The sequence below is a fragment of the Lactuca saligna genome, chromosome 4 (genome assembly GCF_052625555.1).
Source record: "Lactuca saligna cultivar CGN05327 chromosome 4, ASM5262555v1, whole genome shotgun sequence".
In the NCBI taxonomy this organism is placed as follows: Eukaryota; Viridiplantae; Streptophyta; class Magnoliopsida; order Asterales; family Asteraceae; genus Lactuca; species Lactuca saligna.
The window spans coordinates 273,300,674-273,316,671 of record NC_136420.1 but is presented as its reverse complement, the minus strand read 5'-3'; the positions used below and the strand labels follow the sequence as shown (position 1 = coordinate 273,316,671).

At 37.0% G+C, this 15,998-nt stretch overlaps 1 protein-coding gene across 1 annotated transcript; it reads right to left on the bottom strand.

Annotated features, from left to right (window-relative positions):
• Window positions 1-14,941: 14,941 nt before the first annotated feature.
• LOC145040672 (uncharacterized) lies at window positions 14,942-15,466 on the bottom strand. The gene is made up of 2 exons (XM_078988579.1): window positions 15,204-15,466; window positions 14,942-15,086 (listed from the first exon to the last, which is right to left on the bottom strand). Exons 1-2 carry the CDS (start codon window positions 15,464-15,466, stop codon window positions 14,942-14,944), a joined length of 408 nt encoding a protein of 135 aa, XP_078844705.1.
• Window positions 15,467-15,998: the final 532 nt, after the last annotated feature.

Here is a 15,998-nt window from a genome sequence, read left to right as displayed (position 1 = left end):
GCATGGTAAGTACCGATACAAATATCATCTTTTTTGAATTCCTCGGAAGTGAGCAACCAATATGAGAATGCCATTAGGATTCATCAATGGGAAATCAGCATCAGTGATGGTCCGGGTTATTGGTTTGTTTCAGAGAATGTGAAATCGAAATAATGGGCAGTTGAGTTCGAACTTTACTAGAATCTTTCTTCCAAATCCATCGACTTTGGTAATTCTATTCCGCGTCCACACTTCCTTAAGAGGTTGTGCATTCTTGGAATAGAATGTTTCAAGCCTTTCTCGCTCAGTCCGGAGAGTCACTTCTGATTCGTCAGAGGGGTGAACAGGAGCAAACTTGATGTAGTATTTGTTGTAAGGGGAAAGAGGAAGATCGAGATGTTCAAAGTCATGTGTAGGAACATCGTAATACATTAACGAAATGATTTCATGATTATGGACAATGCCTTCTCGGCATAAAGGAGATATTCCACACATCAGATCAGGATTGTCCTTGAGAGCTTGGATATGGATTCTGTCCTCTAGTGCCTTGTTAATTTCCTCCTGAGACCATCTATGTTTTTTCTTTGGAGGAGGTTCGAAGTGGACGGCTTATTGTTCGGCTATTATGGGATTTTTGCCTTTATCTCTCTTTAATGCAGCCATGATGAACTGCATGTTCTCATCAATTACAATTCTGGAGTGGGTTTCGGAAGAGGTTCTTTCGGAATGTCATCAAGGATCCGAAGTGGGGAACCCTGGTCTAAAGGAGTGATTTTTTGGGCCATAATGGGAAGAAGTATTGAGGGAGTGGCTTGGAAGGCTTGAGCTGCAATTAGGGACTTTTCCGTGGCCATTTGGATTCCCATCCGAAGAGCATCGGGTAGAGAAGATGTCCAGGAGACAGTGGACTAAATTCTCTTTTCTTCATTTGTCATTGCCTTCGGAAAAAGCTTTTTCAGAGCCTCGAGACCAAGAAATCCCTTTGTAACATACTTCTTTTCATCATCATTTCTTTTTGAAGGGGAGACGGAAAGGATCTTCAGTTCATCTTCATCAGACTCATTTTCATCCTGGAGAGAGAACTATGAGGCATGCTTCCATGTTTAACAAGGACCTTCTCTCCCTATTGCATCGGTGAATCGTCGATCCGGTGCAAGCATTCACGAGGTCTTCAGACCATCAAATTTTTCGAACACTTTTCGAAGTACGAGGTTGAGTTGTCATGTAAGAGCATCGTAAGCTTTAGAAGTAGGCGCTTGATCAGCAAGATGATCGAACAGGTGTCCAAGGACCACTAACATTTCATCAAACTTTCGATTCGGAATATCAACAATGTTCCAAGTGGATCAAAGCAGCTTGATGAGGACTTGTTGAATAGTAACATTCATCTCGTCCTTCTGCTTGATTTCCTTCTCCAATCATTGAATTTGCTTCTCATGATGAACATGGGTTTGCTTAATAAGATCGTTGGTAGCAGACACCAAGTCATCATGGACCTTTAGCATTGTGGTGATTGTGTCGAGATAATGCTCAACTGAAGCATCATACTTAGCTTCAACTTCTTCAATGGAATGCTTGAGCTGGACAGATATCAGTTGATCTAATTGAGCTTCTCTTTCAGCAACGGAAGATCCGGATTAATTGGAGAGAGACTAAATGATGGCATCAAGTTTGGAATCAAGTCCGGAAACCATTTGATCCAATTTGGAGTCGAGGTCTATTACGGAGGTTTCGATTGAGGATACTTTCTTCATGGTATCGGGCACGTTTGATTGAATTTCAAGGAGAGAAAATGGATTGATATAACCACCAGCTGAGGATCCGATGTCAGAATTGGAGTGTTGTGGCTTTGCTTGATGCGATGAGGCATTTGTTGATGGACCATGCTGAGTGCTGGCATCATCTTCATGTAGCTTGATGTTGGAATTAGATTCCCCATTCTAAGTGGTTGAGGAGGATGAGCCGAAGTCAAAGGCAGACTGGTGGATGTGGCTTAGATTGAAATCGGACAGAAGACATGAAATTGGGATCCGGAACCGTTTTTCCTTCATCATTCAGCATAACTTCTTCAGAGAGTTCTTCATACGAATCGGTTTGGATGAATTTGTTGTGAGGGTTGACTGGTGGTTGTTTCGAAGCAAGCTCTTTGTCGGCATCAGCATCAGTGGGAGGAACATATGGAAGATTGCTTTGAATAGCTCTGTTACACATTGAAATGAGCGTGGCCTCTACCTGAGCTCCTGTAAGATCTGGATGCCTGGATATAGCCCTGTTCAGATAATCCTCCTATTTGGGATCGTTAGCACCTGGTCGTCCTGTACACCTTCTGGTATCAGACCAATTATGGCATCCGAAGTTGGATGGGCTGTTGCGGCTTCAAAATGCTTAGGGTCCGGAACATGGGTTCTAGAGTGTGTGCATGAGGAAGAAATAATAAGAATATCGAAAAGTGACATTCGGTTTGTTCCAGGGGTGCAAGGAACTATGTTCAACACTGACAACACCTTTTTGAGAAGGTGAGGACGGATTATGTGAAGACTCCCCGTGAGTGTGTGCTTGAGATTTTGAATCACCAAGGGGTACCTTGGATGAGTGGACACGATGGGTGTTCGGATGGCCAGAATCAACCTGAATGTCATGTGTTCCTTCCCGTTGAGAGGTGAAACTGACTTTGGGTTTCTTTTTAGGCTTTGGATTTGAGGGTGAAGTTTTTTGTTTGGCAGATTTTTTGATCTTTGGTCTGGATATTGAAGGATTGGCCTCTTCTGGAGTGGGCTTAACTGAGGATGGGGTAGGTTTTGTTAGGTCAAACACAACCAAAATCTCTAAATGTTGTTTTAAATAAATAGAATCGGAAGGGATTAAGGCCAAGATATGGCCCGAAAGTCGTCTAACCAGACCAAAAGAAGATTGATTTGAAATTCTATATGCCTTGGCAACCTTGAAAGAAACACATACCTCCGGAGGAATCATAGAAACAGGAAGAGGTTCAGAACGTTCCTTAAAGAGTTGTTGAATCATCAGAGCCCATAACCTAGGATTTGAAATCTCACACTCCTTTCTTTTGATGGCAAACTTGCAGAAATCATGCCATAGTACCTTCGGAAGATCAACTGCATTAATACTTTTGGAAAAGATGTTGTATACCACATGTAGCCAGTCTTTGCTAAGAGTATGTGTACCACCATGCTTTCCGGACAACCCACGTATAATGAAATGCACCAGCACAGTCCAGAGTCGGGAAACTGATGATTTCTTGAAGTCCTTTGCCCTGTAATCCTGATTGTATCCTATGTGGTTCAAGAAAATTTGAAACTCTTCTGGAGTGGGTTCTTAAACTTTGAAACCTCTGGGGTTTTCTTTTACACCAATTACTTTAAGGAACGTGGACTTGTAGATGGGCACAATCCTGTCGCCAATGATCTTTGTTTCCAACACACCGTCTTTAAGTTTGATTATTATAAAGGCTCTGTGAAGGTGATGAAGTGGGAGAGGTGGTTTAGGAACTTTGATGAGAGGGGTGGATATGAGATGATTTGTTATGATCTCAATCATAACTCTGATGGATTCATCGTAATCCAAGGGATTTAGGGAAAACAGTTGTGTTGTATCCCTAAGAAACGGTTCAAGCGATGCTGATGATGATGAACCCTTGCTGGGTTTCTTCCTTGCAATTGATTTATTGGGAGTGGATGCAGGTTGTGCATTTTTCGGTGAAGAAGATGGGGAATCCATTGTTGCAGAAGGTTGAATACTTGAAGAACACGATGAACACAAAGAGAGTTTGAAGTTTTAGAGGGTTTGAGCGCGTAAAGAGGTAAAAGGGGTTTTTGATGGGTATATATGTTGGGTTATGAGCATTCTAACACTCCTAAGTGTACATGCAACCCTAAATACCTTGGATCTATGTTTTCTCTATTATACATACAAATATCAACTTTCCAAGGTATTGTTCTATTCTTAGCATACTAAACTTTGAATACCATAAGTTAGAATAACATACCTTTTGTTAGTGCTTGTCTTCATGAAGCCTGAGTGCCTAGTGCCCCAAGTGTGACACCTCAAATGGTTCACACAACACCAAATACACTTGGAATAACTTGAGAGAATTCTACACTTCATGAAATCGGCTAGCCCTCTCTAGAATCATACTAGTGCCGATTTTGTCAAGAATAAGATCTTTATATAGTGTTACAATTAGAGTAAACCCTAATTGTCATGACTTTCTATTTCCTTGGATCCATGGGTTCAAATACACCATGGAGCATCCATGGACCATCCTATGCATTTTAGCCCAACTTGATTATCCATGGAGCATTAGCGCACTATACAAGTATGGATCATTTACACAATCAACCCATATATTTAATTAGTCTTCTTTTGATCACTTAATTAATCCTAGATTAATTCTTGATCAATACTAATTAAATAATCTCATTATTCTTATTATTAATATACTAGAACTTATAATATATTAATAATCATAAGTGTCTTATTTCTCTCATTATAGTCTATCTAAGTGCATGATTCCATGCAACCCAAATGGACCATGCCGGGTCGGGTCAAGTCTTACCAATTATAGTTATGGACTTAGACATCAATCCAACAGTCTTCCACTTGGATAAGTCTAAAACTATTATTGCGTATGACTTCAGGAACCAACTGGCAATCGTAGCTCTCAAAAGCTTCTGTCGAACTCTGACCTTGTCGATAAACTCTGACCTTTGTCAATGACTTGTCCATCAGATAAGGGATCATATATTCCTCCATTCTAGATATCATATGGACTGAGACATGGATTATAATCATTCTCTTTGTCCATTTGTTGTTTCCCGATTTCCGATTTATGACGACTAACTAATTGAACAAATCAAATCAGTCCTGGCCCGGCCGAGCACTTCCATTTGTCATCATCAAATTATCGAGGGGCCCATAAATATCGCTTTTATCCCAAAGGTAAAAGGAATGGATAAACTTCGACTCATATGGCTTGTTCTACTACTTGTTGAATCATACACAAAGACATGTTTTATAACATCGAGTTACCAATGCATTTTCGTGCAATCAATGTACTATCAACTCATAGTAACAACTCATATCTCTAGGTTTGAAGAATATAAGATATTATCGTCTCATGATCACTCGTGATAAAATCCATGAAGTGATTCCAATGAGCGCGGGTTGAATCCAATACTCAGAACTTATGAGCACTCATGAGTGTTGTAGCCCTTTGTCAAACACCTTAGACCTCTACAAGCCAACCCATGACAGTCTTAATTCATATCTATTTCCAACATATGACCGACTGTGGATGGTTTGAATAACTTAGTCATTCTGGAAGAATAACCTAGTTTATTCGGGAAGTCAAAACATGCAAAGTGAAACACAATAATAATTGAATCCAATATGGTATCAAAACCTATGAACATAAATAAAACACCTTTTATTTATCACCGTATGATTACACATTATTCATTGTATACTGTTTCAGCTATCAACTTTATTCTTGAATTTAAAACAATAGTTGTCCCATGCTCCAAGCATGTACACTATGTTTTCTAAACACTAGTCATGCCATACACCAAGTATGCATACTATGTTTTTCTATGATCTTTACTTTGTGAACTAGATCAATTGAACATAACTTCAATGATTCTCTTTTCACACTCCCAAATCCTTACTGCAAATGCAAGAATTCCAAATTCATGCCATTTACTGAAATCTGTTAGATTCTAAACTTATATGCATTGGTCCTTTTGTAATGATTATGCAAAAAGTCATAAGGACTTGACAACAACCATTACAGACCATTCCAAAGGAGATCAACTCCTTGGAAACATCCTTCTTGCATTAAGTTTCCTTAATCTTACATAGATTGAAATTTCTGACTTTGAAACATTTCCGGATTCATTTTGACTATCACTTCTGAACAAGAGTTGCCTCCTTACAGATTATGTCAATATGGTCCTTCCAGAATATAGCACATGTAATCGATCCTATATCCGAAGCATATGGGACACGATTCATGATGTCTCACATAAAGACTAAACCAGTCTTTTGCTATAACATTTCCATTTCTATTTGCCAAGTTCTCATAATTCAGATTATGAAAAGGGATGACGTAATCATAATCAAATTTAAGAACGCAAATAATGGACCCATATACAGAATTTCCTTATGTTGAGCCATTCCAACATGAAATTCATATATATATTTCCTTGACTAAATGATTAAAACCTCACGATCTAAGCTTATAGATTTGAGATGAAGTATAATTTCCTCTCCCTTAATTATAACAAAACAACTTTTGTTTTCTATAATTAACATTGCTAACTTGCAATACTTATCATAATTATCATGCTCCCACTAACATGATGATCATTAGCATAACACTTATGCTCCCACTAGCTTTGACATGTACTCAGAAATCAGCTGGACTTCTAGAAATCAATACTTTATTGACTTTCTTACCAAAGTTCAGATTTCTGATACTGGATTGTTTTGATAGAACTTTATCAAAATCATACACCTTCCCTTAGATAGCACAATTGTGTGTCTAAACACTTATGAAGAGGGATGCCGTAATCATAATGTTTAGACCTTTTTGCCACTTCTCACAAGTCCAGGTTAGTGTGCCGGTAAACCACACACGCTCCACTAACGACTTTGAGAATGCAAATATCACAATTGCTATCTAACTAAAATCTACTTAGTGAAAGTGTTTCCTCACCATCATTTTCATGAATCGGAGAGAAACCTTATGACACTTAGATTTAATGGTGTATGTGTTCTTATCCATGTGAATTGTCAAAACCATAGTCACAAGACAAGGATAATGACAAATCCAAACTCATATGGACTAAACTCAATCTTAACTTCTTGCCACCTGGCAGCTTTAGGGCCTGCAATTGCTTCCAAGTTGTTGTGCAACACATTTAGAACTCTAAGAACTTATATGCAAAACCAACTTTAACTGGAATGGGCACAAAATATGTCAACACGATAGGTTATAAACCTCAAGTCGTGTGCTAGTGAAGAACTTCAGGTTTTATTCTTGATTAGTTCTTGAGACTTTCAAGACCTTTAAGACTCCCACTGTCCTCTTGACATATAAGACTCTCTTGTCAAATATTCAAGAGATAGTGTGGATTCTTTATCAAGACAAACGCTTCACATAGTTGGCCTAAGTTGGTCTTTGTTTTATCCAAAACATCACAACTTACCAACTTCAAATGAACAAGAGTACGACACTTTTACTCTTACATTTAATACGTGTTTTAAACCTTCTTAAAGACATGTCACTCAAATTACAATCTTGGAGTATAACTCTAAGACTTGTATTGGAACGAAGTATGACTCATCTTCTTGATTTAACCATTTCAACAATTCAAGATCCCTTCTTCTTAGTCATAAGAATGCACTAAGACTTCCTTAGAGAACTAATTTTTATATGGTTTCTTAATCATTAAGATGATCACAAAAATGATACTAAAGTACTCTCCTATCTTTTCAGATTTGAGGAACTTCTATCCTTCTGCCTAATTTGATTCTTCTTATTCGCTCTGCCATGCATTGGAACCTTTTCCAATGTCTCAGAGTTACACTTAAGCTTGTAAGTATAATCATATTTACTGAGCTTTAGTAAACTATGACGAATAGCCTTATTAATCTTTTTGTGGTGGACTTAATCAGTGCACATGACTATGTACTCGATCCCTTAGTCCATTACTTGACTCACACATCCATGTGAACAAGTAATTAGCCTTAGTTTTTCCAATACTTGAAAGTTCTCATTCATCATGCTATACCACTTGCATGATCCCAAGTCCCGGTCCAATTGAGACTTTGGGTGATGAGAATCTTTCCTTATTTGGTAAATTTAGACATTACCACAAATGAATGAATCAATTTCATTTTTCCTCAAATGGCATTGTAAGGATATTTTAAAATAAATAAAATCATCATTTTTCCTTTTATTTTAAAAACTTAGCGGAAAAACTTATCCTTACAATCCATATGAAAAACTTGTTCTTATCTATTCCTAAGCAACATCTCATAACTCCTAAGAAGTAGCTCAAGAATCCGATCTTCAAACTACGCGATAGAAATCCATCTATGCGATCAGATTCAACATATTCTTTCTTTAAGTTCCTTCACTTTTCTTTGATTCTTAAAACATCACCATGTGACCCAGTCACATCATGTATCAAGAATCTCAGGATAGAAACTCAACAGAGTTAGATAGTGGACTTTACCTGAAGTAGAGTCAAACTTATTGACTTTAACATCCTTAGGTAAATTTGGCAGCTTCGCAACTAATGACCCTTTCTTTGGCAATATAAACATATGGACCCTTTGATAATGGTACACGGGACTATCACAGACTTAGCTTTTCTCTTTACCATTTGTTCAACCGAGTTGACTATGGCCGATCCCTTTCCATTGGGAAGAGAATGCTTTTCTGGATTTCCTGTGTCACTATTGTCAATGTCCATCAAGTTTTGAGGAAATTGATCTTAACAAATAGATATGATCATTAAGGGTCTTGTCATAGTCTGTTTCATAGGTGTCCTAAAGGAACTCACTATGTGACTTAAAAGTGATTGAACCACCAACTTTTTCAAGACTTTGACACCCAACTCTCCCGACTTGTCAATATGTGACTACATCTCCAAGATGTGACCACACCTAGACCTTCACTTGCCAATAGGGTTCGAGTGACCTTAAACTTTTCAAGAACTTGTGGGTTAGGGAGAATAACTCGAGAATGTGAATTAAGAATGATTTCCATGGGACATCATCTTCATTTAGGAAAGCTTGTTTCAAGAGATTTGGGAAGATCATAAATGTCTAAACCAGACATCTTTTGGGAGATATTCAAGATAATTGATCTAAAGTCCTTAATATGACACCAAATCTGAAATATTAAGGCTAGGACCCAACAAACTATTTTATAACTTAGAAGAGGGATGCCGTAATCCAAGCTATAAAATATTTGAAGGTAGGTGAATGATGATTCACCAATTTCCACCATGAAAACCGAAATAATAATTAGGTTTTAATTGGTTTTTGAAACTCCTAGATCTTTGAGATTCATTGAACTGTTCAATGGCATGTTTCAATCTCAAGTGTGCCCTTCAGGTTTTGTGACTGGGATGCCGAGGATCACAAAACAAGGTGTGAAGTAACCATGCAAATTACTTGGTACCCTTAAGTGTTTACCCCTTAATCGATGTGCCAGTTAACCACACACGCTCCATCGATACTATGATAAATATTAAGTCACCCTTTACCTACCGTGTTAAGTCCAAGTTAGTGTGCTGGTTAACCACACACACTCCACTAACTACTTAGACAAAGTGTAAAGTGTAATTTCATGGATTAGCACCTTATCACATTTTTCCTAAGTAACTAAGATTGGGAATTATTAAGAGTTTAGTTACTTAGTATTTATCATTAATACTTTTAATGAAGGGAGAATTATAGTCCTATCAAACCCGTTCGGCTAACGACCGTCCACCAGTCAAGCAAGCGGTGGGTGAGAGTGGACACCCATTAAGTTGCCATTTTATAGGCAACAACCTTATACCTACCTTATAGACCGGCTTCGTGAATGAGGCGTACTAGCGGTAAGACTGACTTTACTCTTATATATATATATATATATATATATATATATATATATATATATATATATATATATATATATATTATTAACTTATAATATTATAAAGTATAAGGGTTGAATTTTAACTTTTAAAATTCTAAGGGCTAACTTGGAATTAAAGTATTCATAAGAGAAAACTTTACAAATTCCAAAACTTGAGGGCAACTTTTGAAACTATTCAAAACTAATTAATTCCATAACTAATGTGTTTAAAGTAGTTTTAATCCAAAAACTCTTCAAGTTCCATAACTTGAGGACAAGTTATGGAAGACTTTAAACTAATAAAAGAATTAACTTTTCTTTATTTTATAACTTATGGAATTAATTAAGGTTACACTTTTTTTATTTATTTAATGAAGAGACTCTTGGTCCTCCATAACTTGATGGACAAATTATGGAGTCATAACTCCAATTAATTAGAACTAGACTCTTCATTTTGTAACCTTTGCCAACTTTTATGAGTTTTATGAAACTTAAATGTAACTTTTCATATAACTTGAGGACAAGTTACAAAAACACATTTTAGAATCAACTCTTAGATTAATTTGGATTGAAAACAACTATTTCACTCAACTTTTCTATTAATCTAAGCAACTCATAAGAACAAGATAATTCAAATCAAACTTTTTCATGTAATTAGTCTAACCCTTAAACTAATACAAAACATGAATCTATTGACAATTATCTTTGAAATTGGATTAGCATGAACATTACCACATCAAAAACAAGTTTATAAGTTCAAAAACCTGTTAGGGTAATGTTCCTAGTCCAATTCCAGCCAAAAAGTCGAATTTATGATGTCTGGGGGTCCAACTCGTCGAGTGCACTAACCAACTCGGCGAGTTGGATGCTTTTTTCCTTGGACTCATCGAGTCCCTTCATGGACTCGGCGAGTCTGCTGGGTAGACAGCATCAAAACTCGATTTTTCAGCTCCATTTGCAAGTATAACAAGAAAACAAGCCTAGGCTCTGATACCACTGTTGGGTTATGAGCATTCTAACACTCCTAAGTGTACATGCAACCCTAAATACCTTGGATCTATGTTTTCTCTATTATACATACAAATATCAACTTTCCAAGGTATTGTTCTATTCTTAGCATACTAAACTTTGAATAACATTAGTTAGAATAACATACCTTTTGTTAGTGCTTGTCTTCATAAAGCTTGAGTACCTAGTGCCCCAAGTGTGACACCTCAAATGGTTCACACAACACCAAATACACTTGGAATAACTTGAGAGAATTCTACACTTCATGAAATTGGTTAGCCCTCTCTAGAATCATACTAGTGCCGATTTTGTCAAGAATAAGATCTTTATATAGTGTTACAATTAGAGTAAACCCTAATTGTCATGACTTTCCATTTCCTTGGATCCATGGGTTCAAATACACCATGGAGCATCCATGGACCATCCTATGGGTTTTAGCCCAACTTGATTATCCATGGAGCGTTAGCCCACTATACAAGTATGGATGATTTACACAATCAACCCATATATTTAATTAGTCTTCTTTTGATCACTTAATTAATCCTAGATTAATTCTTGATCAATACTAATTAAATAATCTCATTATTCTTATTATTAATATACTAGAACTTATAATATATTAATAACCATAAGTGTCTTATTTCTCTCATTATAGTCTATCCAAGTGCATGATGCCATGCAACCCAAATGAACCATGCCGGGTCGGGTCAAGTCTTACCAATTATAGTTATGGACTTAGATATTAATCCAACAATATATAGGTAAGGGAAATGGGTCGGGTTAAGGATAGTAATGATTAGGGTTCGAATTTGAATCGGGTTGCATTAAATAAATAACTGCTTTTGGGGTTTTGTTGACTTGGGAAGGGAAAGGCTGGGTTGTTTGTAGCTTGAAATGGAAAACCCAACCGACGATTAAATGGTTGCTTTTCGGAGGCGTGAGATCGTGAAAGACCCCACCTTTCGTATTTTTTGAAAGACCCAAACTTTAGTACTTCACAATATCATTACTCCAAAACATGCTATTTGCATATTTATAAAAGCAATATTTTACATTGATAAAAAGGGAATTACAAACTATTGGATACAAACCTTCTATTACAAAGTGTTATATATATTACATAACTACCCAGGATATTGTAATTTATAAAAACATAAAATGTAGTACAAAAGTACTATTACAAACTATTCTACATCTTTCAATAGTATGTAAACATAATAGTTACTTATCACCTGCAATTGTTAAACATTGATAGGGTAAGCAGTTTTGCTTAGTGAGTTCAAAAATAGATACAATATAACGTTATTCCATATATATACTTCAATGTGGCAAAAGCAAAGAGGAACAACAAAATGTATGTGAGATCATGTGACAAGCGTTCATATCAATCAAAGACATTATTCAAAGATATTCTTTTCAATTCTTGATATACATCAATAAAGCTTTGGCCCAAATGGCATAAGAGACATACAATTTATGATTAACATCTTGTTAGATTTCATGCTTATAGTCCTGTCTAACCATTTGCCAATGCCATAGAATAGAAGTTATTCTCTTACGGAGACATGCTCTACATGGCCAGAGGCTATGTACCAGTACCAATGTGAATCTAAGTCCTTTCACTGATCACATGGTCAAAGGTATTACAATTGTTATAAACATAGCGAATAACACGAGAAAATAACTCAGAATAATAATACTGAAAAGCACATAGCACATATAACACATAACATATAATTGTTCCTATATATTGAACTCATCTTAAGTTAACCGGGGGTTAAAATAGTAATTTGGACAACATTTCGGCTTTAAATATGTCTTTCTATGTTGAAAACCGGGAGCTTAATTGAAAACCGGGCTCTGCGAAGGTAGGGCTTCAAAACCGAAAAGATAAAATTTCCGGGCTTCTCGGGGGTCTCGGGACATGCTTCGGGTGCTAAAGTTGATACCGGGTCTTTGGGAAAAGTCAAAATAATGAAAATATGGATTTAGGGGTGAAAAATGGCAAATTTCCAAAGTTAGTCGGAAGATCTCATAGGTCCTCCGGCCGAGAACAAGACAGATGGCAGCGAGGGAGAGACGGTGAGTCAGCAGCGAAGGGTTTGGTGGCAGCAGCGGAGCAAAGCAGGTGGCGCGAGAGGTGAAGGCCACGAGGCTGTATGCGAGGCTCGGCTGCGAGGTGGGTAAGCAAGACGTGGAGGGGCGAGACTCGGACACCGCAACGAGGCGCGTCAGAATTCCCTTGGACCGCACTTCGGTCGAATCATTAAGCGACACGCGGCATTGCGAGGCGAGGCCACGTCTCTGGTGACACACCTGCTTCGTGCGAGGTGGCGTGGCCGGTTACTATTCATGCGAATTTCTTCGGTTTTCGGGCCCCGAACTTCTAAAATCCATAACTTTCGTATACATGCTCCGTTTTTGACGTTCTTTATATGCACGCGTAGATATAATTACGCTCTACAACTTTCCTCTAGACTTCATCGGCTAATTTTGAATTTATTTTTAATATTATTATTTTTAACAGACCGGGACAGGAAAATCCGTTAAAAATTCATAACTTCTTCATCCGACATCCGTTTTTGTTAGACTTTTTACCGTTGTACTACATATGAAGAGACCTTCGATTATCGTTTAGGATGTATCGGTAAAATATCGCTCGATCTAATTTTAGCTGTCTACTGCTAAGTTGAAACCTCGAAAAATCATAACTTCCTCATACGAAGTCAGATTTTGGCGTTCTTTTTATCGAATTTCTCGGTTTAACGAATACTACGACTTTCATTTAGATTAATAAGACTAAAAAGTAGTTTATCAAAAACTCACTTTTTATGTCATTCGGCACAGTGCCGGTTTTGTCGCGGATCTTCGGTTGGTCATAACTTCTTCGTTATAACTTGGATTTTGACGAGGTTTTCGCCTACAAGTTTCTAACGAGATTCTCTACAACATCAAATAATAAAATTTTACTTATTTAAAATTTCATATTTTTGCTAAATTTCACTATTTGGCTTTTAATTGGAATCTCATAAGACTTCCAATATTTTCTGAGTGCTTCTAAACATAGTTTTACTTCATTTCTAGTAAAAACCATCTGTTAGAACTCAACACTCAATTTTACATAATATTTCACAATTTTATTCATTACAAAACACGATTTCAAAACGTTTATGTTACAGATCGTGTCACTAAAATCAAGGAAGATAGGATAAGGATCCTCAAAAAGTAACCGTTAGGAGACGTTTTGCCTTATCAACCTTTGGTATTCCAAATGATTGTTTTCGGACAGATTTAAAAATGAAGGATAAAGAGTTGAGTTCCGGAACAAGATCTTTTGAAAAAGGTCCGAAATAGGAATTAATCCGGAGTGAGTTTACAGTTCTAAAAAAAGTTTTCGATAGAAATTCCTGAAGAATGATTTGAAAACTCCAGAGTGAAACGTCATCTGAAGTTTTGAAATTTTCAAAGTGAAAAAGTTTAGTTTTAGATTTTCGAGAAAAAAATTGTGATTTCGGAGTGAAAACAAAAACTGATTGAGATTCCGGAGAAAATGATTTTGAAGAAGTTTCTAAAGGAGATTTGAGAGACATTCCGAAACAAGATTTGAGAAAACTTCCGGACTCAACTTTTTAAAAAAAATTCAAAGTATGGAGTGCAATACCTTTCCGGAGTGGAATTCCGGTATGACCTTATGGAGTGAATTCCACGATGAAATATTTATCATTATGATTATGTGGACTTTGAACAACAGATAATCAGGATGAACTGTACAACTTAAAACTCATGTGATGGTTAGAAATAAAGACAAGTAAAATGATCCTATGTATTCTGAGAGAAAGTAGTTCCGAAAAAAAACTTTTTAAGATCGGAGCCAATTTTCTTTCGAATACTTTCATCGGAGAGAACAAATCTCTTGAAATAACTGAGGATCTGACATCATCATATCCATCTTGTTCAGAAACCACTGAATTTGGTTTCGTCTAATGCCTTAGTAAAGACATCAGCAATCTCATCGTTAGATGGAACAAAAATGAGTTCAATGTTACCATTTAAAATATGGTCTTTTATGAAATGATAGCGTATGTAAATGTGCTTCGTCATGGGGTGTTGAATTGGATTGTGTGAATTTGCAATGGCACTTTGAGAATCACAATAAATAGGAATGCGTTGAAAGCGGTAACCATTATCTAAAAGTTGAGACTTCATCCATAGAACTTGAGAGGTACAACTGACAGCAGCAATGTATTCAAGTTCGGCTATAGAGAGTGGAATGCAGTTCTGTTTCTTGGATGACCAACTAAGCTATCAACCACCTAGGAATTGACTTCCACCTGATGTCCTTTTCCTATCCAGTTTTAGTCCACCATAGTTTGAATATGAATAAGCTTGTAATAGGAAACTCTCATTTGTTGGGTACCAGATTCCGAGGTTCTTAGTACCTTTAAGGTACCTGCAAATTTTCTTGACATTTAAAAGATGAGACATCTTAGGGTTAACTTAAAATCTGGTACACAAACATGTAGAAAACATGATGTCTGGACGACTAGTTGTGAGATAGATTAGAGACCCAATCATTCCTTTGTACTTCTTTTCATCAACTGCTACACCTGAAGGGTCGGCAAAGATCTTGTGTCTAAATCCCATGAGTACCTTGGCGGAGGCACAAGTGTCCATTGAGTACTTTTTGAGGAGTTCTGAAGTGTACATCTCTTGGTGAATGAAGATTACTCTATTAGTCTGTTTGACTTGGAGACCAAGAAAGAAGCTTAACTCTCGGTTCATGGTAATTTGGAATCGATTGATCATTAGCTTAGCAAAGTCAGCAACCATTGATGAATCCGTAGATCCAAAAATGATTTCGTCCACGTAAATTTAAACCAGCATGAGATGCTTTCCATTTGATCTTCAGATTAGAGTAGGATCCCGAACACCTCTTTGAAAACATAGTGCTTGAGAAAGTCGGTAAGGGTCTCGTACCATGCGCGATGAGCTTGCTTGAAGCCATAGACTGCCTTCCAGAGTTTGTAGCAGTGGTTCGGAAATGCGAGATTGATGAATCGGGGTGGCTGTTGAAGATATACTTCAGTGTCAAGTTCACCATTTAGAAAATCACTTTTGACGTCCATTTGGTAAACCTTGAAGCCTTTATGAACAGTATAAGCAAGGAAGATTTTAATAGCTTCAAGTTGTGCTACAGGAGAAAAGGTGTCATCGTAGTTGAGGCCTTTAATCGAAGTAAAACCTTTAGCCACCAGTCTTGCTTTATTTCGAATAATGACTCCTGCATCATCTAACTTGTTGCAAAACACCCATCTAGTATCGACAACATGATGATTCTAAGAAGGAGGGACAAGAGACCAAA

Excerpts from the sequence above, each read along its gene's own strand:
- LOC145040672 (XM_078988579.1), bottom strand. The coding sequence starts at position 15,466 with ATGGTTGCTGACTTTGCTAAGCTAATGATCAATCGATTCCAAATTACC. Across the intron at positions 15,087-15,203 it reads AAGTACAAAGGAATGATTGG|GTACCTTAAAGGTACTAAGA; the intron begins GTCTCTAATCTA and ends GAAAATTTGCAG.